Source organism: Xenopus laevis, chromosome 2L, assembly GCF_017654675.1.
Source record: "Xenopus laevis strain J_2021 chromosome 2L, Xenopus_laevis_v10.1, whole genome shotgun sequence".
Lineage (NCBI taxonomy): Eukaryota > Metazoa > Chordata > Amphibia > Anura > Pipidae > Xenopus > Xenopus laevis.
Window position 1 is genome coordinate 86,574,492 of NC_054373.1, and position 21,164 is coordinate 86,595,655.

General features: G+C 36.9%; 1 protein-coding gene across 18 annotated transcripts in view; it reads right to left on the minus strand.

Moving 5' to 3' along the window:
- The window catches only part of epb41.L (erythrocyte membrane protein band 4.1 L homeolog), a 119,083-nt gene that overhangs the window by 33,356 nt on the left and 64,563 nt on the right, over nucleotides 1-21,164 (minus strand). For 10 of the 18 annotated variants that reach the window (XM_041580884.1, XM_041580892.1, XM_041580888.1 and 7 more), the window contains exons 6-13: nucleotides 17,299-17,374; nucleotides 15,207-15,425; nucleotides 14,281-14,368; nucleotides 10,893-11,045; nucleotides 9,996-10,093; nucleotides 7,820-7,992; nucleotides 5,619-5,735; nucleotides 1,536-1,643 (exon numbers count right to left, since the gene is read on the minus strand). In XM_041580884.1, coding sequence (XP_041436818.1) covers nucleotides 1,536-1,643; nucleotides 5,619-5,735; nucleotides 7,820-7,992; nucleotides 9,996-10,093; nucleotides 10,893-11,045; nucleotides 14,281-14,368; nucleotides 15,207-15,425; nucleotides 17,299-17,374 — 1,032 coding nt within the window. 18 annotated transcript variants of the gene reach the window in all.

Below are 21,164 nucleotides of genomic sequence, written 5' to 3' on the forward strand. Positions count from 1 at the left end.
TTCTAATACATCAATTTTAATTAATAGTGATACTTTATAAAAAACACCAATTGAATTCAATTAATAAGACCAATTTTAAAATTATTACCTATGTGATTAATTCGGTTCTCCTATGGCCTGTTATAATACAAGGTATTAAAGATAAAGAAATATAGAGTGTCTGGATTCTGGATGGCAGTGTTTTTGACCATTCGTCCTTACAAAATCTCTCCGGTTCAGTTAAATTTGATGGCTGCCGAGTATGGACAGCCTGCTTCAAATCATCCCATAGATTTTTGATGATATTCAAGTCGGGGGACTGTGACGGCCATTACAGAATATTGTACTTCTCCCTCTGCATAAATGCCTTTGTAGATTTCAAAGTGTGTTTAGGGTCATTGTCTTGTTGGAATATCCAACCCCTGCGTAACTTCAACTTTGTGACAGATGCCTGAACATTACCCTGAAGAATTTGTTGATATTGGGTTGAATTCATCCCACCGACAACTTTAACAAGGGCCCCAGTCCCCGAACTAGCCACACAGCCCCACAGCATGATGGAACCTCCTGGAACCTCCACCAAATTTGACAGTAGGTAGCTGGTGTTTTTCTTGGAATGTGGTGTTCTTCTGCCATGCAAAGTGCTTTTTGTTATGACCAAATAACAAAATTTTTGTCCAAAGCACTTTGTTCCAAAATGACTGTGTCTTGTCTAAATGAGCTTTTGCATATATCAAGCGACTCTGTTTGTGTTTGCGTGAGTGCAGAAAGGGCTTCTTGCTTGTCACCCTGCCATACAGATGTTCTTTGTGCAAATTGCACTGAATTGCAGAACGATGTACAGACACACCATCTGCAGCAAGATGTTCTTGCAGGTCTTTGGAGGTGATCTTTGGGTTGTCTGTAACTACTCACAGTCCTCCCCGCATATGCTGCTCCTGTATTTTTCTTGGCCTGCCAGACCTGGGGTTTACAGCAACTGTGCCTGTGCCCTTCCATTTCCAGATTCCATACCTTACAGTTGAAACTGACAGTTTAAACCTCTGCGATAGCTTTTTTTGTAGCCTTCCCGGCCTAGACAATGATACTGAACAATCTTAGATTTAAGATCTTTTGAGAGTTGCTTTGAGGATCCCATGCTGTCACTTTTCAGAGGAGAGTAAAATAGAAGCAGCACAACTTGAAATTGGCCACCTTAAATACCATTTCTTGTGACTGGACACACCTGCCCATGAAGTTCAAGGCTTAACGAGCTAATCCAACCAATTTGGTGTTGCCAGTAATCAGTATTGAGCAGTTACGTGCATTCAAATTAGCAAAATTACAAGGGTACACAAATTTGTACAGCCAGTTTTTTACATTTGATTTAATTTCAAACAACCAAATACTGCTTCACTAAAAATCACCCCAGTACTCTGCGTAAATTATTATACAGGCTGAGAGGGGTTCCCAAACTTTTTCATATGACTGTATATATACACAACATAAATATTTCACAATCTGAAACAAAAGTGTTAATAAGTAGCCAAAGCTATCAGCCTCCACACAGGGGGTACCTGGCTGCTCAGTTTCCTTATGCCATAATGGGATATGTTCATCTCCATCTTTTTTGCTCTTTAACATGAGATCACCATCAATATCATTGTTTTCCTTTATCATCTTTTCTGAAAACAAGTTCACGATATTATCAATTTACACTACCAGAAGCCACTTCCAGTGACTGTCCCAGGTTGTATACATTATGTACAAAACAATATATACATTCAATTGCAAGCTTGAAAGCACAGAAAAGAGCACCTTGCTATCCTTCTTTGCTGCTTTTTTTTCTCTTTTAATCTTTTATTTTCATGAAAGAAGGAAAGAAATACACATTTCATCAGCCTTTTACAGGAATAGGCGGAAGCCAGAGATGTCCCAGCCCGCTTGGGCATTATACAATATTCATATTGACCTCTTATCCCTGTGAACCATAATAAAATAAAACTTTAAGCCAAATCCAATGACCTTTCTCAGAATTTTAAAGGAAAAAGAGACAGGAGAGAAGAGCAGATATAAAAAGAGGAAAAAGGGAAGAAAAGGAGAAAGTGAAGACTTGCTTTTAAGGTCCAGCCAGCTCATTGTTTAAAATCTATGAGCTTACATTTCACAATGACACTGCAATAGCACTAGGATGAGAAACATGATACAATTTTCTCTTACAAAAAAGCAAGAACAATGAACGATACTTCCTCATCAAAGAATATTGGTAATGTGTGAATCATAAATTAGCTTCATACACACCTGTAACTAGAGGACTGCATAAGTGTCCCAATTCTGTCCTCACCTGATGGGATTTTACAACCTTCCTGACTAATATCTGACCAAGCTATGATCATATATGCTGTCATTTTGGCCCCATGCACCAATAAGCTACTGGGTCAGCCAGGGGAGGCCCAACCAGTGATGTAGTTAGGTCTAAGGCACTCAACCCTAGGCACCGGACTTTACAGAGTCCCCAAAATACAGCATAACGTCACGAGCATGGTGTACTGGCACTTCCGCAAAAACCGTTTCCCGCCCCCCCCCCAAGTTACTGCCCCTTTTGGCCGTGCTGGCAGCAAATACTGGCCTGTGTATGGCCAAATATTTTCTAATTATATGGACAAAAATGTGCATATAGCACTTGAAAAACAAAATATTTACACCATACACGTTTCTTGGAGGTGTATAAGATGGCAGATCTCGAAACAAGAAATTTCAGAAAGTGATAACAGTATGTTATTGAAAGACAAACAATTTTGGTTACAAAGTCAGGCCACGAGGTAACAAATATTATATTCCCTTGACTGTCTATTTATTTGACTTGTTTATGAAACAGGTTATAATTACAGAATCCCTTGGATATGTGTTTAAATATGGACTTTACCATGGACTTTGTTGAAAAGAACACTAGGGGGCAGTTTTGCCTTTCTTTATATGTATCTGGGGATTTGGTTTGTCATTAAAACTTTAGGAAGGAGTTGGGTTACATGCCTCCCAAAATGTTGTGAACTATGCCAAAATAAACACACTTTTTTTGCAAGCAGATGTATGCATCTTTTTGTCCATTGTATACTGGTTGGAAGATACCAGAATTTTTTCTGCTTGTGTCCCATTCTCTTTATTTGTTATGAAATCTCTAATTATATGCAGACCTTAAAGGAAAACTATACCCCCCAAAAGGAATACTTGAGCACCAGATAGTTTAAATCATATTAAGTGGCATATTAAAGAATCTTATCAAACTGGAATAAATATTTAAGTAAATATTACCCATTTACATCTCTTGCCTTGAACCACCATTTTGTGATGGTCTGTGTGCTGCCTCAGAGATCACCTGACCAGAAATACTGCAGCTCTAACTGTAACAGGAAGAAGTGTGGAAGCAAAAGACAGGACTCTGTTAATTGGCTCATGTGACCTAACATGTATGGTTTGTTTGGTATGTTTGTGTGCACAGTGAATCGTACAATCCCATGGGGCGGATTTTTTTAAAATGGCAATTTTCTATTTATGATTACCCAATGGCACATAATACTAAACAAGTATATTGTTATGAAAATGGTCTATTTACATGAAGCAGTGTTTTACATATGAGCTGTATTATACAATAACTTTTTAGAGACCTACATTGTTTGGGGGGTATGGTTTTCCTTTAAAAGAATTGTTTAATATAAAAATAAAAACTGGGTAAATAGATAGGCTGTGCAAAAAAAAAATGTTTCTAATAGTTAGTTAGCCAAAATGTAATGTATAAAGGCTGGAGTGACTGGATGTCTAACATAATAGCCAGAACACTACTTCCTGTTTTGAAGCTCTCTTGGTTTCCAGTGATTGGTTAACAGGCACTAAACAATCAGAGACTTGTGGGGAGACCACATAGATCATAACTGTTTGCTTTTGAACCTAAGCTGCATGCTAAGGATCAATTGTAAACTCACTGAACAGTTATGTCCCATGCGGCCCCCCTTAGGGCTCTTACTCATGAGCATTTTTACCTGCGCTCCCCTGCGTTCCGTTTTTCGGCGTTCAGCCGAAGGGGAGCGCAGGAATAGACGCATTTCATTTTTTTAAATGGGGCTGTACTCACACAGGCGCATGTAGTCGCTGAACGCAGGAAAAATGCAGCATGTTGCGTCTCAACCTGCGTTCGGCGCCTACATGCGCCTGTGTGAGTACAGCCCCATTTGAAAAAATGAAATGCGTCTATTCCTGCGCTCCCCTGCGGCTGAACGCCGAAAAACGGAACGCAGGGGAGCACAGGTAAAAACGCTCATGAGTAAGAGCCCTTAAAGGGGTCCCATCACCCAAAAAATGTATTCAAAATCCTATTTTATCACATTAGTCCAACAAAATGAACTTTAATTGCACTGTATAAATTATTTGAATTTTGTTTCCTTCAGTCTGAGAATGTTAGACATCCACTCACTCCAAACAACATTACATTGTTGGCTGACTAACTATATTAGAAAATTCTTCTGTACATACTATATTTATCCAGTTTTTATTTTAACACTGAACTGTTCCTTTTAATGCAAACAACACCTCAGAATGTTGCAGGTCTCTATAAATAAAAACACACATAAAACAACCCATATGTAAAACACTGCTTCCTCTAGATAATTTTCATTTAAAAATGCTTTTTAGTAGTATATGCTACTGAATAATGCTAAATAGAAAACCTCCCGTTTTAATAGCCAGCCCCTGTGCTCACACACAAACCCACGGTGCACACACATGCTAGGTTACATCTGCTAATGAATGGAGAGAGCTCTGCCTTTTATTCCCACACTTCTTCCAGATGAAGCTGCATTATTTCCTGTCAGGTGATCAGAGGGAGCACACAGACCATGGTGAAATGGCTGCACAAGATATTCATTGATATATATATGCTTGCTGCTTTTTATTTATTTATGAACATTACAGAGAACATGATTGATGACACAGCAGTTCCCAGGTGCACTGATCTTCTGAATATAAATTTCTGCCTAACTTCCAGTTGATCCAGAGGAAGGCAAAAAACCCATCTGAAGCCTCACCAATTTGCCTCAGAGGGGGAAAAATTCCTTCCTGGCTCCAAAATCGGACTAGTCCCTGGATCAACTTGTACTATGAGCTATATTCCATAACCCTGTATTCCATCCAACCCATTCTTAAAGCTAACTAATGTATCAGCTAGTACAACCGATTCAGGTAGAGAATTCCACATCTTCACAGCTCACACTGTATAAAAACCCCTTCCGAATATTTAGGCGGAACCTCTTTTCTTCTAATCGGAATGGGTGACCTTTTGTCAGCTGGAAAGACCTACTGGTACTTATACTACTCTTTTTAATTTAATTAATGGTCTCGGTAAACAATATCCAAGCATAAGTTCTTCTGGACTATGTTATTTGAAGCTAAATACAAATGTTACAAATTGTTTTTGTATTGCTGAATTTTTGTTTCTAGATTTTTTTTATGACTTTGTTACCCTTGATATTCACCAATGTTGTGTACCAAATGGCCAATTTAGGCCTTATACACATGTAACATTGTAATTAACATTGCTATTAAAAACTATTGTTGAATTTAAAAACAAAAACCTTAACAGAAAGCAGCATCCAGATGGCTTATTATACCTGGACAAATGATGACTGCTGGTATGGACTGCTTTTTGTCCTCTACCTCAAATACCTCCAGATCATTTTCCTTATCTTCCAAGCTATGGAACTGAACTGAGACACTGCCTCGCTTTGCTAAGGAACAGGCAAAGGCGAGGGGGAAAAAAGTTGAGAAAATGGTATACTTTCGCAGCAAGAGGAAGAAGCAACAGATTATAAAATCATTGGGCATTGACTAATGCCACAAGTGCTATTTGTTTTTTTTTGAAAAAGCTGCCAAGACAAATTGCACAGAATTGTCCCAAATAAAGTATAGCACAATAGCTTTGCTGATGGTTCCTGTTCACTGGGCTGTATGTATAAAGGGACATAAAGTCCCACCAGCTGCTTTAAGCTCATATGCCACCCTTCACAGGCAGAGAACTGCACTTGAAGCTGAATGTGCCTTCAGTTCACTTGTATGTGTTACTCCTGACATGCACATGATAATAGTCAAGAGAGAATAGAAAACACCGAAGGCAGCCTGGCAACTGAGTTAGCACATCTGGTGGTAATATCAACTTAATAATAATAATAAGAATACATTAGGACCATAAATACCCTTATAAATGGTGCTTAGTGATGTCATCAGTTATGACCAGTGCTTAGTGATGTCATCTCTGCCAAGACTCACTTAAACTTGTGTATTACAATAAATAATGTAACCTACCCACCTCCACCGCCGTTGTAAAATATGATGATATTAGAATTCACCTTGGAGGTTCAAACAGGTATAAAAGCATCTGGCCTTCTGCCTCATACTTTTATATCGTCATGATGTATGGGAACTTAGAATATCCTTATAGTACATAAGAGCCATGAATATCCTGTAAATTATATCCTTATAAATGGTGCTTAGCGAGGTCATTGGTTATAATCGGAGCTTAGTGATGTCATTTCTGTAACATGACTCACTGAAACATGTGTATTATAATAATTATAGTACCCCCTGTTGCCTTCAGCCTCATGCTATCATATGGTCATGGAACTCCTCAGTAACTAATAATATCCTTATATTTTACAACAAGGGGTACATATACAGATTATATATATATATATATATATATATATATATATATATATATATATATATATATATATATATATATATATATATATATATATATATATATGGAATAATGTGTGTGTGTGTGTGCGCATTGCAGTAACATAGAAAGACATCTTGTTTTTAATATATATGCTAATGTATATCTATTTTATATCGGTGTTTGCATATGAAGTATGTATTAAATTATTTAATTTATACCATGCCTGGTTTCACATAAGAGGGCCCATAATACAGGTTTTGTAATAGCTGCAGTCCTGTAACCCATCTTTGAATTCCTAGCAGAGAAACAAGTTTACTGCTATACAATGATGGTCAACAGAACAAATGTGGCTAAATAGCAGCCAGTAACAGCTGTTATAATAAATTGTGAATTTTTTTACACTTAGTGGCAAATAGGAAGATTTGATCTTTTACGCACGACTGCGAGAGGCAAATCTCCCAAAATGCCTCTCCATTGCCAATAACTGGAATTGCTGGTGGTATGTCGAAATATTGCTAAATCGCCCAAAGTTTCCTCAGGAGGCAACTAAAGCTGGGGAAATTTGTAAAAATTCCAGGGTTCCCTTATGTTGCGTGCAATGTTGATGAATTGATCACAGTGAACTAAAAGGGTGCATTGGTGCTCAAAAGTTTTAAAGAGGCATTTATAGATGAAATTAACTTTGTGAATAGCATCAGTGCATATTCAGTTTTCTGTACATTTTAGCCCTTTACGCTTGCATTCGTCACCATGGCCTAAGGACTATATGTATAAGGATTATAAGCAAATGTTTCCAATCCAACCACTAAGGGGAACACAACAAACTAAGACAATTATACTTTTCCTTTATTTACGGTTAGCACATTATAAAAGCCCAGATGGAGTTAAAGGTACTGTGTGTATGCACCTCTGTTACCAAGTTTAAGGTTCCCCCACACACACTTTTTGCACCTGTAATCTTGTGGTGTTTCCTGCCAATACAAAAGTGTGTTTCAAACCTGTTTGGAATTTATTTGGCTTCAGATGGCCAAAAAGCACAGAAAATTACCTTCAGGGGCATCACACAATTCAGATAAGAAATGCCTTAAAGTCAGAAAGGTATGAAATTAACAGTTTTGAAAAGACACCAACCTCCATCAAGACTGTGAGAGGCCCGTTTGCTGCCAGTGCGTACAAAATGGGGAGCAGGTCGATCAATAAGAGCACTGGCATGTCGAGTCTGTGCCTGTGTGCGCCCACTGTAGCGAAATGTGGATCCTAGAGAAAGAAATCTGTGTTTGGGAATAGACTCTGTGGATGTCAACCTGAAGGGAACAAATAAGGTAGAATAAAAAAATAAGAAAACTTAAACTGCTTAACAAAGCTCAAGATTTACTGCAACAGAAATATACATTACAAAAAGAGAAAAGGCAACTCCAGATGTATTTATACAGACGTTGGGTAGGAATGGCATCCTGTCGTTTCTTGGTTTAGTACCACTACAATGATATATGGGGCCAGTTTATCCCCAGCAAACCATAGTCCAAATGGCAATCACATGAATAGCAATGTGCAGATGTTTTGATGCCTTTTATTCAGATCTCAGCAAATGTTTCATGGGCAACCCCCTTCAAGTGCTCAGATTATCACCAGCAGTATGCCTTTCTAATATGCATGGTTTTTCTCCATACATGCCTTCTACAGTAGGTGTATTCCACAGGCACTGATTGCAGCAGTTTGTGTTTGCCAAGCTGAATGTATTTATCTCCAGTAATATGTCTGTCCCACACGCAGTGTTATTTGCTCTAGTAGTGTTCCCTACTGCATAATGTGTTAACGTTCACAATGGCAACATGCATACTGCCTGCTTGAAAATCATAATGCAGGTGGGGGGGGGGGCATTTGCTGCTTGTGTCACAACATATACTATAGCTGTGTTCATCCAAAATTAAAATACCTTGTCCCATATAAGTGTGTGCAGAAGGGTATACTGTTAAAGGCATACACCACAAACATGGGACATTTTTGTATAGGCAGTTACACACTGATTATGGTATAGACTGTCTGCTATTTGACACAGCCTTTAGAATACAAACTCTGTAGAAAAAGTACAAAAAATTTATATTACTTGAATTGCATACTGTTGGTGGCATTTGATGCTTAATGGACAAATACTCTCCCCTAGGAATATCCTTATCTAGAACCATAAATCCTTATTGTTTGAAAGCTTGGAGGGTTTGGAGAGCAATTTTTGCTTGTCGGACAAAGTAGTTTTCCAACAAACAGCAAGATGCCATCAATATGCGCATCTAGCAAAATGCATTGCCTTTCTACTACATTTGGGAATTCTACAGTGTGTCTATTCCACAAGTAGTGTGTTGTTTTTTTAGTAGTAAGTACTAGGGATGCACCGAATCCAGGATTCGGTTAGGGTATCGGCCTTTTTCAGCAGGATTCCGTCTAATCCTTTTGCAAGGCCGAACTAAATTTTGAATCCTAATTTGCATATGTAAATTAGGGGGGGAGGGAAATCGCGTGACTTTTTGTCACAAAACAAGGAAGTAAAATATCTTTTCCCCTTCCCATCCCTAATTTGCATATGCAAATTAGGGTTCGGATTCGGTTCCGAATCTTTCAAAAAGGATTCGGGGGTTCGGCCGAAAACAAAATAATGGATTCGGTGCATCCCTAGTAAGTACCACAAACAGTGTGCAAATTGCATCAACCAATTTATGCCACACGCACCGCATAATTGCATCTAGAATGACGCATGTCCTGAAAAAATCCTGTCCTTTTTTATATAAAGTATTTAATTACCTGCTGCAGTATATCAGCCAACATATATGTCCTGCTAATCCTAAAATGCACTTTCTGGCTCTAATGAAAAGGGGTCATATAATAAAGGAAAGTATATTTCAAATAATATTTGTTGTCACTTCCCAGTGAAGAGATTCCATGTATTTGTCTGAATATCTCACTGCTTTAAAAATGCGCTCTCTAAGTGAAGTTTATAAAAATAATACAGGCATTGGCAAAAATTGTAATCAGCTTAACTATACCGTCACTTTTTCTGCACTACTTCACCACTATTGCTAAACAAGTATTTATAAGGGGCACAAAGTATGCAATCCACCCTACATGTAAGACAGATTGTTGCGGTGCCAATGCATGTAGAGACATGGGGCTGAAGGCAACGCATTGTATCATGCGCCCCTGATCTATGCAGGGCCCATTATCATATATTCCTCGCAACTGTATCATGACTCACAAATATGGCAATCTGGCATTATCAGCTGGTTAATACTGTGCATCATTAAGCAGAACTTACCTGAAAAATGTATGATGTTCAACACATACTTTCCAAAGTTTCTTTGCTGCTTTGTAACTGGGAAGCTTAAATCCTATTGTACTTTCATATTGCTCCTGCTGGTGAAATAGAAAATCTTTAAAAATGTTGCTAAATATGTGGTCAAAGTATAATAAATACTGGTTGCCATACCCAGTGTATGGAGCAATGCAATAAAATCTGATTTTCAACCCTTTGAGTAAAGAAGTTTACTATATCAAAAATGACTGGATGAAAAACATGTGAAAATGGTTTTCATAAACTGAACCTTATTAGTCCAGACTACAGCAGCCACGACTACCCCTTGTTGCTAGCTCTTTAGTCTTTCACATTATACCATCCAGATATAACAACAAATAGGAGTTGAAGCACAGTGACTTTGTTGGTACTGTTAAGCTAAGTTCAAGTACAGATAGAAGGTACATAAGACATTAAAGACCAGCTTTTGCTGACATGTATCCTCCTTGCCCTGTCCTGCTACTGAGTGACCAGACAAAACTATACTTTGTAGTTTGTATCCTGCCAGTTATTTACACCAAAGGTTAGCTGTTTGCGAGAGGGCTTTTTATTTAGTATGTGTTATCCACTATAACACTACAGTACCTTCTTTTTTATAGAATTAAAATATAGCATTAAATTGCATGTGGAGTGACTGGGGATCAGGGGTGTTTTGTCTAAAAAAAATGCAGTTAATGCAATCTCAAATGGTAAAAACAGAAAATGCAAAAGTTGAACTACCCCTTTAACAGACATAAACTCCATTCGTTTAAATAACTAATCTTTCTTTGAATCAAAGATAGAATACCATCCAAAATAATATTCAAATGATTTTATTCCAGTAGTATAATATATAATTTACTATATCATTTAAAATCCTACCTCTCCAGGGCGGATTTTGATGAAGAAACTACTTCTTTTATAGGAGATTTTCAGTACTTTGGGCCATGGAAAGCGGTTGATCCTCAGATTGTCTTTGAAAACCATAAGACCACCAGAGCAAACCCCAAGTTTGATATCCACTCCCTCCAAGTCCTGAAACACATAATATATAAAATAAATCAGAAACACTAACTTTCAAATAGAAAACGATGACAGCAATTCCACACAAAAATGCAAAAGGTATCTGATTATGGATGTTTTATATTACAAAATCAGACCAGGTCTTTTTTTTTTTATATTTAAAATTTTTATTGGGGTTATATCACTGGCATCAGTAAGGTTTAGACAGCACAACTGATAAATTCTGGTAGAGATGTAGTTGCGTGGCGTTTAGTGTATAGCAAATAACCCAAGCATTTAAGAATTGGTCAGTGCTAAAGTAAAATTATGTAAAGAGATTATGTAAATTGGGAACAGATTTTTATAAGCATTTGCACCCTTTCATTAGATGTAAATGTAAAAAAACAGTTTGTATAGCTAACTGAGTAAAGTTCTTGCTTCTCAGAAATCCTACATTTAAAACATGAAAGGGATACTGTCATGGGAAAAAAAATTTTTTTCAAAATGAATCAGTTAATAGTGCTGTTCCAGCAGAATTCTGCGCTGAAATCCATTTCTCAAAAGAGCAAACAGATTTTTTTATATTCAATTTTAAAATCTGATATGGGGCTAGACATTCTGTCAATTTCCTAGCTGCCCCAAGTCATGTGACTTGTGCCTTCACTTTAGGAGAGAAATGCTTTCTGGCAGGCTGCTGTTTTTCCTTCTCAATGTAACTGAATGTGTCTCAGTGGGACATGGGTTTTTACTATTGAGTGTTGTTCTTAGATCTACCAGGCAGCTGTTATCTTGTGTTAGGGAGCTGTTATCTGGTTACCTTCCCATTGTTCTTTTGTTTGGCTGCTGGGGGGAAAAAGGGAGGGGGGTGATATCACTCTAAAGGTGGCCATACACGGGCCGATAAAAGCTGCCGACAGACCGAGTCGGCAGTTTATTGGCCCGTGTATGGGGGCCCCCGACGGGCTTCCCCGATCGAGATCTGGCCGAAAGTCGGCCAGATCTCGATCGGATGGGATTAAAAATCCCGTCGGATCGCGGCCGCATCTGTTCGTTGATGCGGTCCCGCGATCCGACCGCCCGTTTGGCGAACGCTAGGATCCGATCGTTGGGCCCTAGGGCCCACGGTCGGATCAGCCCGATATTGCCCACCTCAAGGTGGGCATATCGGAGGGAGATCCGCTCATTTGGCGACATCGCCAAACGAGCGGATCTATCCGTGTATGGCCACCTTTACTTGCAGTACAGCAGTAAAGAGTGATTGAAGTTTATCAAAGCACAGGTCACATGACCAGGGGCCGCTGGGAAATTGACAAAATGTCTAACCCCATGTCAGATTTCAAAATTGAATATAAAAAAATCTGTTTGCTCTTTTGAGAAATGGATTTCAGTGCAGAATTCTGCTGGAGCAGCACTATTAACTGATTCATTTTGAAAAAATTTTTTTTCCCATGACAGTATCCCTTTAATTAATAAAGCATTCTGTTGTTTTGTTGGAACTATTGATTACCTTGGTTTAAAAAAAAAAACTAAAAGCAAAGCAGTCACTTGGGGAGGTAGGGACATATTAATTATGCTGTGTAAAATGAAATTCGTTGAAAAAACAGTGTAAAAAGTTGTGTGAATTAAATGGTGAATTTTTCAAGGTGTGTGTAGTTTTTCGCCATTCAAACACCAGATTTGTTGTGGTTTATTTACATTGCTCCCTGTTTTTTTACACAGCAAAGCCTGGCGATGTGTGGTGTATTATCCTACAGTTTTTTTTTTACACAGCATAAATTAACCCCTTAGTGTTTTATGTGTGGAACTTTTACAGTGCTGTCGTTTTCACAATCTGCAACATTTGGGCAAGTATGTGCACCATAAGACAACTAAAATCCAATTTTTATACAGATATGAGATCTGTCATCTGGAAACATGTTATCAAGAAAGTTTCAAATTATGGAAAGGCTGTCTCCCATACAAATAATCCACATTTTTAAAAGTGATTTCCGTTTTCTCTGTAGTAATAAAACAGTACCTTTTACTTGATCCAAACTACCGGTAAGATATAATTAATCCTTATTGGAAGCAAAACCAGACTATTGGGTTTATTTAATGTTTACAAGATTTTCTATTAGACGTAAGGTATAAACCAAATTATGGGAAGATCAGTTATCACCTATTAGTATTAATAAAGAACTTTCTTTTTGTTTATCCGAAATTATTTGGGAACATCTCTTTTTATTATTTTACCTAAACAATTTGCCTCAAATGTATTTGTAAAAAATGAGTATTAGGTTGCTACAATTTATCTTTGCCTGATTTTGATATTTCTTTTTTACAGAAATGACTTGTTACACCACTTATGGAAATAACAGAACGTGTCTGCCATAAAACATGAGCAGACTGTCTGAGATGACAGCATATGGTACAGCACAAGGCAATAAGAATAATGAAACGAAGATTAAGAAAATATAAGAAAAGGAATGCCCAATTGAGTTGTACTCGTTAAATAAAATGAAGCAGTTATACATCTAGAAAAGTAATTATTTTATAAAGCTATCCTTGATGTGAGGGCCTGTAAATATAAATACATGTATAGTATCAGTAATAATGTGGATTGCTTGGGAAGCGAGGATTGCAAGATAAGAGCTCTTTCCATAAACTGGATCACAAAATCTTATGGATCCCAAAACATTTTTTTTTTTTTAATTTGCTATTTTTTTATTGGAAACCCAGCATATATAAACAAGTTATTTCACTCTTGTAAAAATACAGTTTTGTTATTCAATATTGCATATAGACATATGCCCAACAAAGTATTAATTTTTACATTTTCATTTCTTTAAACGTACTTAAAGCATGAATATTTGCAATAAAGAGATACGTTGGGTGAACTGTAAGATCTATTAAGATGGGGTGGTAGTGTTCACATCTCTATAACTACCACCACACCTAAATCAATAAGTGCTGGAGATTCCTTTTCTTTTTAAACCAATAAAAACAAAAAGATTAGTTAGAGTTAAACATGATCCCAAAACATTTTAATGTAAAAAGAAGCAATAGGATTATTGGTTATAACCCAAACATGGATTTATGCTATCTTAGCTATGACCAATTACAAGGTTCTGTTGAAGTAAAACAAAGAAAAAAGGAATCTTTACCAAAACGAAAGAAATGAAAATAATTGTTTAAATATGACTCAATGGGAAATGGATCATGAGAATTCTGGATAATATATGCAATATCTGTAACAATTTAACATGTCAAACAGGTGTAGAAAATGTACCTTGGCTTGGTGAATATCTACACCATACATGGTAAGCTTTTTGGCATTCTCCAGGAATTCCAGGTCAGCCTGAGCAGGAGTCATAGATCTGAAGAAAATATAAACAAATTACGAAACAGCAATAAATGTTACCACATCCTCAAGGTTATAAATTAATGCAGATAGAAGAAAATATATAGTGTGTATCTTTATTAAAACATATTAACACTATTAAACCATAAATACTGGCCTTTTCAGGACAAATACATTACTGAATATTAAGAAAGAAAATCAAAACAATGTAATTCCCATATAGCATGCAGGTATCCCTGAATCTCTATTTTTATAAACATTTAAACATTTAAGTTAATTAATTCCTTACCCATATCCCACGCCTCAAACTGTTTAATATTAAAACGTACTAAATATGAGATGGCCGCAGGAGAATGCGTAGTTGAAGATGGGAAAAGGGCATCAAATGGCCAGACTGTGGCAGAAAACCTTGATGGCCTCTGCAGGGGGCCTTACTAAATTAAATGGATTTGTTTTCCTTCTACTACTTTAATACAGAAGAGTCATGAATAACCTGTAAAATACATCCTTATAAACAAAGCATAATCATGTCACAGAGTTAATAACACAATGAAACTTGCATTATAAATTTTAAAAAAATGTTTGTAAAATATGAGGGTATTGGTAATCTCCTAAATTCACTGGCCTCTATGCAATCACTGTAGCAGTGTGACTAAATAGTCATGGAGCTACTTTGTATCTTCTAACATCCCTCTGTTTAATAATAGATGGGGTATATTATAACTTAAATAAAGCAAAATGCTAAACACACCAAAAATTTAATGATCTAATTTAAAGTTTACGACTTACAATTTATATGCTATTCAGGACACATTTAGAGAAGAATTTGTTTGCGCACCGTTTTCAGACCATACCTATATGACTTATGAAGCTCCCCAACCTTCTCTTCAAGATCTTTTGTTTGATTTGGACTGAGTTTAAATTCACTGACATAGTCTACACCATGGAGATCCTCTTCATAGTCACCCACCTCTGATTGCACAGTATAAGAACCGAGCAGAGCAAGGGTGGCAAATGAGCATGGAAGACGCCCACTGAAAATATCTTTGCGCAGCTGGAGACACAGGTAGTACCTATAAAGAAATGAACACCCAAAAATAAGCGTTGGTTTATTAGACATGAAAAACATTTAACTACAAGTGCAAAAAGAAGCATGTTGACATATATAGATTTAAAATATTTTCCTCTGATAGGTGTGAGTTATGAATGCAATTGACAGCAGTTTTTAAGCAGCTATAGGGATAATGCAGCTTCCAGACACTTTTTTCAGTTCAGTTTTTAGATAGTATACCAGAAATAATAATTTTGTTTTTTTAATATTTACATTTTTCCAAAACTGAAGTTTAAACTTCAGTGTTCCTCTCTCTAGCGTTTCAGTCTAACAGCTCAGTAATACCAAGGAAGTAGCCTCCCTCTTCTGTTCGAATCCGGAACCAGCACGAACACACTGTGGATTTCGGCGAAGAAACACAAGACTACACTTAAATATTGGAGTTAATAATTTCAATATGATAGGTGTTCTTTAATAAAGCTTAGAGATAATGCTCAGTAGGGCAGAAGATGAGAAATGTATCAATTAATGTATTCAATTAGAATAGTTTACAGAGCCTTTTCTCCTGAATGGATGCCCCCATTGCTACACAAAAGCTTATTTTTATAAATAATAGCAGTGTTTCTGAAGCAAACAAAGCAGTTTTACCAGTGCAGGGCAACACTGCCTTATATTTGTATTAATTTAAAACACTTTAATTTTTTGATGTTACTGTTCCTTTGATATTTGCTTTAGTTGAGCTATGCTGCCTAGTTCACAACATGGAAAACAGCCCCAAACCAATTTTCTTCCTGCAACACACCTTTCCATCAGCACTATGCAGTCAGGCAGGTATTCTAGTATCTGCCAAACCCAGACTTTTATTTGGTCAGACTGTCAGATATGAAATGTAATTTATTACTCCAGAGGACAAGTTTTCACTGCTCGGGAGTCCACTAGTGATGACACTACTGTTAGCTTAGCAAACAAAGTTTTGTTTGTAATTTCCTGTAAACCCCATGCTCCCTACAAATAGTTTTTGTCCTGACATTGCTTTGGGAGGCAGTTTGGAACTCAGCAGTGAGGACATATGGTTTAGTATCCAGATATTTTTGGCTAAAATGTGTCTGTAAACTATTGGAAATAAAATGTATTCATGATTTTTATTTTTAGTTCAAAAGGTACTCATGTGGCAGTTTCCTGGTTCTTTAGAGCAATTTTACTAGAAAAAGAGTATAGATGCATATTAGTCCTTGAAGTGAAACTCCATGTTATCTGTAAATCCAGCTGGGGGAAGGGACAGCCTGGTTTATATAGGGATCACTATCTGTATTCATTATTATGTTTATGTGCCCCAAGCCAAAGTTTTACAGTTGCTTTACAGTAAATATTGCACTCTTGAGGCTTTCCCTTCTGTGCTATATGTGGTCCACATTATAAATGAAAAATTTAGAGATGGTACACACGCCCATATTGGATACAATGTGCTGAAAAATGTTAAAAGCAACACCTGAATGCTGAGATCAGAATACGCTCAGGTAGGCACAGTGTTAAATGTATATATGCATATTTTCCTATATGTGTGCAAGCCCCCATGCATAGATGCTGTGGAAAGCAGAACTCGCGTTCTACAATCCATCACTTCACAATGGAACAAGGTGAAAGTGGGGCTGCATGAAACTGTGAGCCAAAGTGGGGTGGGGAAATGGTCCCTGAAGAAAGAAGCAGACTGTTCTGGTTGTCTTTTAATCTGTGAAATCTGAATGGTGGCACACGGGGAGATAGGTGGAACATGGGGAGATTTAGTCACCTGCAATAAATCATCGCTACTGCAGGATAAATAAACAAACTTAATTTGCTCAACTATCCTAGCACAAAAATGCCCAAGCATAAATATTTTATAAAAAGGTATTTACCTGGTTATATCCTCTGACAACTGTGCCGGATCAGGGGGATAAAACTTCACATTGAAAGTGAATTCACATGGACCTCCTATATATATATATATGATTAAATAAAGAAAATATTAATTAATAATTGACAAAGGACTGCAAAATATAACACATATATATATATATATATATATATATATATATATATATATATATATATATATATATATATATATATATATATATATATATATATATATATATATATTAGCCACAAAATTGATACGTAATCACATACCTTGTTTATTTACACAAAGCAGACTGGCTTTTCACATGCATAATATTTTTGATTTCTCTCCAAAACCAAACTATAATATCCCAGCAGCATAAAGAAAAAAAAACAATCTCCAAAAAGCAAACACATAAGCTGGCAAATATATTCCTGATGCAAACTGCATCTGAATTTCTAAAATCATTCCAACATACAATAGTGTTTTATCTGTTATGTGCTGTGTAACCTGTGCCCGTTTTCCAGCTTGAATGGCTGTCCCCATAGCTATTTATATAAAATATATAAGTCTGAAGCAAGCACAAAACATTTACCAGTACATTATATTGTAATTACTTTGATACTCTTTTATTTTTTGGTTTTACTGTTCCTTTAAGGTTAATGGGACAAGAGGCAAATTTTAGCTCTGGGCCAAAGCAGTCCAAAAACCTTGCCACCTCCCCTGAATTATGTGGGACATAAATAAATAAGCAGGAGCTTTTCAGCCTGTAAAAAAAGTGTGCTCGATCAGGCATATGCCATTAAATATATGGGAGATGGCAATTTTGGGTGCTTATGTGCAGACTGAAAACCATTTCATGTGACAAACTGACGGATGTATAAAGTAAAAAACAAATTGGAATGTTGAAAGACTTTTTGCAGCGCTTCTTCTATCCAATACAAGATGCTTATAATATATCTCTTACTTCTCCTAAAAACTTTTCTGCACGTACAAAGGGAGCAGTACGATGGACCCCCTTGGTGAGTGACTCTGTTGACCAAAGCTCCTATAAGGAATCATGTAACCGTATACAGGTATGGGATCCTTTATCCAGAAACCAGTTATCCAGAACGCTCCAAATTATCTCCCATAGACTCCATTTTAATCAAATAATTCTGATTTTCAAAACTGATCTCCTTAAACTCTGTAAGAAAGATTCAGTACCTTGTACTTGATCCAAACTAAGATATAATTAATCTTTATTAGAGGCAAACAAACCTATTGGGTTTATTTAATGTTTAAATTAATTTAAAGTAGACTTACTGTATAAAAAATTAGGGAAAGTCCCATTATCTGGAAAACCCCAGGTCCCAAGCAATCTGGATAATAGGTCCAATACCTTTACTACTAAATTAACAGTACCTCCCCTACAAGGGCCCCAATTACTAACCCATTTGTGACCTTGGCTCCTGGGTGGAGGACGCTAAAGAAACAAAATGGCCCTCAGACACACAACCACACCCCTGACCCTCCCCAGTCACGCCCACATTCACATAATCCCTACCGCACCAGCACCCTACAATTTGCACTTTTAAGCCTCTTTGGGCCCCGACTACAGTAGCCTCTGTTCCTCCCTATAATGGCCCTTGGGAGTCTGGCCAGTTATGTCTTCCTGCTCTTCTGTGTATCATTTTTCTAAAAAGTATACATGACTTAAATTTATTTTTTTGTTGCCTTTTGAATCCTTTGCAACATTTATTGTTTAAAACCAATTCATAATTGTATATTAAGACTAGTACTTTTATTGGTAAGTCAGTTAAAGATTCACTTCACTTTACAATGGCTAAAGCTGCCTAGGCTTTTAAATTATTTTACTTTGTTGTGAATTGTTGTAGCCATATCTGCATTTAATAAATGGACAGATGTGTATATAAAAGTGTGCAACTAAAGTTAAAATGGTGGCAAGGGTGTGGGTTTGGAGTTAAATTGGAGGTTGACATCATTCCCACTTAAAGATAAATATGGTTAAAAGTGCACTTATTGCACCAGCCTAAAGTTTCAACTTCTCAATAACAGAAATGATCCAGGACTTCAAACTTGTCACATGGGGTCACCATCTTGGAAAGTGTCTGCGACACTCACATGCTCAGTGGGCTCTAAGCAGCTGTTGAAAAGCTAAGCTTAGCGGTCATCGCAAATTATCAAGCAGAAAATGAGGTTGGCCTTTAATATAAGATGATGCTACAGGGCTAATTATTAAAATTCTGATGTTCGTTGTACGGTTTTGTGTGCTGCCATGTAGTAATTACCTGTATTAATTACTAATCGGCCTTATACTGTGACATTTAGGGGCCGATTCACTAACTTCGAGTGAAGGATTCGAAGTAAAAAAAACTTCGAATTTCGAAGTGTTTTTTGGGCTACTTCGACCATCAAATGGGCTACTGCGACCTTCGACTACGAATCGAAGGATTCGAATTAAAAATCATTCAACTATTCGACCATTTGATAGTCGAAGTACTGTCTCTTTAAGAAAAAACTTTGACCCCCTAGTTCGCCATCTAAAAGCTACCGAACTCAATGTTAGCCTATGGGGAAGGTCCCCATAGGCTTTCCTAAGTTTTTTTTGATCGAAGGATATTCCTTTGATCGTTGGATTTAAATCCTTCAAATCGTTCGATTCAAAGGATTTTATCGTTCGATCGAAGGAATAATCCTTCGATCGTCCGATCGCACTATTTGCGCTAAAATCCTTCGACTTCGATATTCGAAGTCGAAGGATTTTAAATTCCCAGACGAATATCGAGGGTTAATTAACCCTCGATATTCGACCCTTTGTGAATCGGCCCCTTATATGTGCTCTGTATACTTTGAGTTGATCCCTAAGCTCAGTAAGTGACAGCAGCACAGAGCATGTGCAGTGTAACAGCAGAAAAGAAGATGTGGAGCTACTGGGGCATCTTTGGAGGCACAGTTCTTAACTGCTAAAAGGCTGTGGGTGTCTTGGGTTGGTACAGAAGCCCAAAACATAATGTACAGCATTTCTAACCTACTTTTTAGTTGAGATTAAGTTCTCCTTTAACTCGATCATGATCTAAATGCACCCAATGCTGTAAACATAAGTTATTTATTCCTATTAGTGGTCATTGGTCCTGCAAATACCTAAAATTTTTCACCCTTACCCCTGGTACCATATGGAGAACGCACAAGGATCGATCAGCAATTACATTTTTATATTTGCTACCAAAGCACACACAACATAGGGGAAAGGCAGGCAAAGTCAATACTGTTTGCACAATGTGTTTCCTTTTTAATAGATACAGTATTGATTGTTTGCTCAAACTATTTTTTTTATTTTTTCTTTATTGATAAAATAGATGTCATTGTTATAAAAAAAAAAATAAGTGATCACTACCACTGGAAAGATGCAAATGCCTCATATTGCTCTTTAGTAAACACAGACCCAAGTGCTAATTGTGTTAAAAATAGCACAAGCATCAGCGAATGCCTAAAATATGCATGCTGTCAAAATTTCGGCATCACTGGTTTAACAAGAAAGCCAAAAGATAAATTATTTATGTTTAATTTTTAACAAGAACACTATAAATATAAAACACCAGATGGCACTAAACACTAGCTCAGCAGCCACTAATACCACAGAATATTGGGCAAGAATCTTATTTAGGCTTGTAATAATTAGTAACTGGCTGAGAATATGAAGCAATCATCATTAAAATCCAGTCAGACCTAACTTTTACCCTGAAGAGAAGAATCCATTGGAGTCCTACAGTACATTTTCAATATGTGTACATGCAAATAGATTTATGTTTTCCTTTAAGTTTGAGTAGCTATGATATAATGCTTTCAAGGAAAGGAACTTTCATTATCATGTAGCAGATG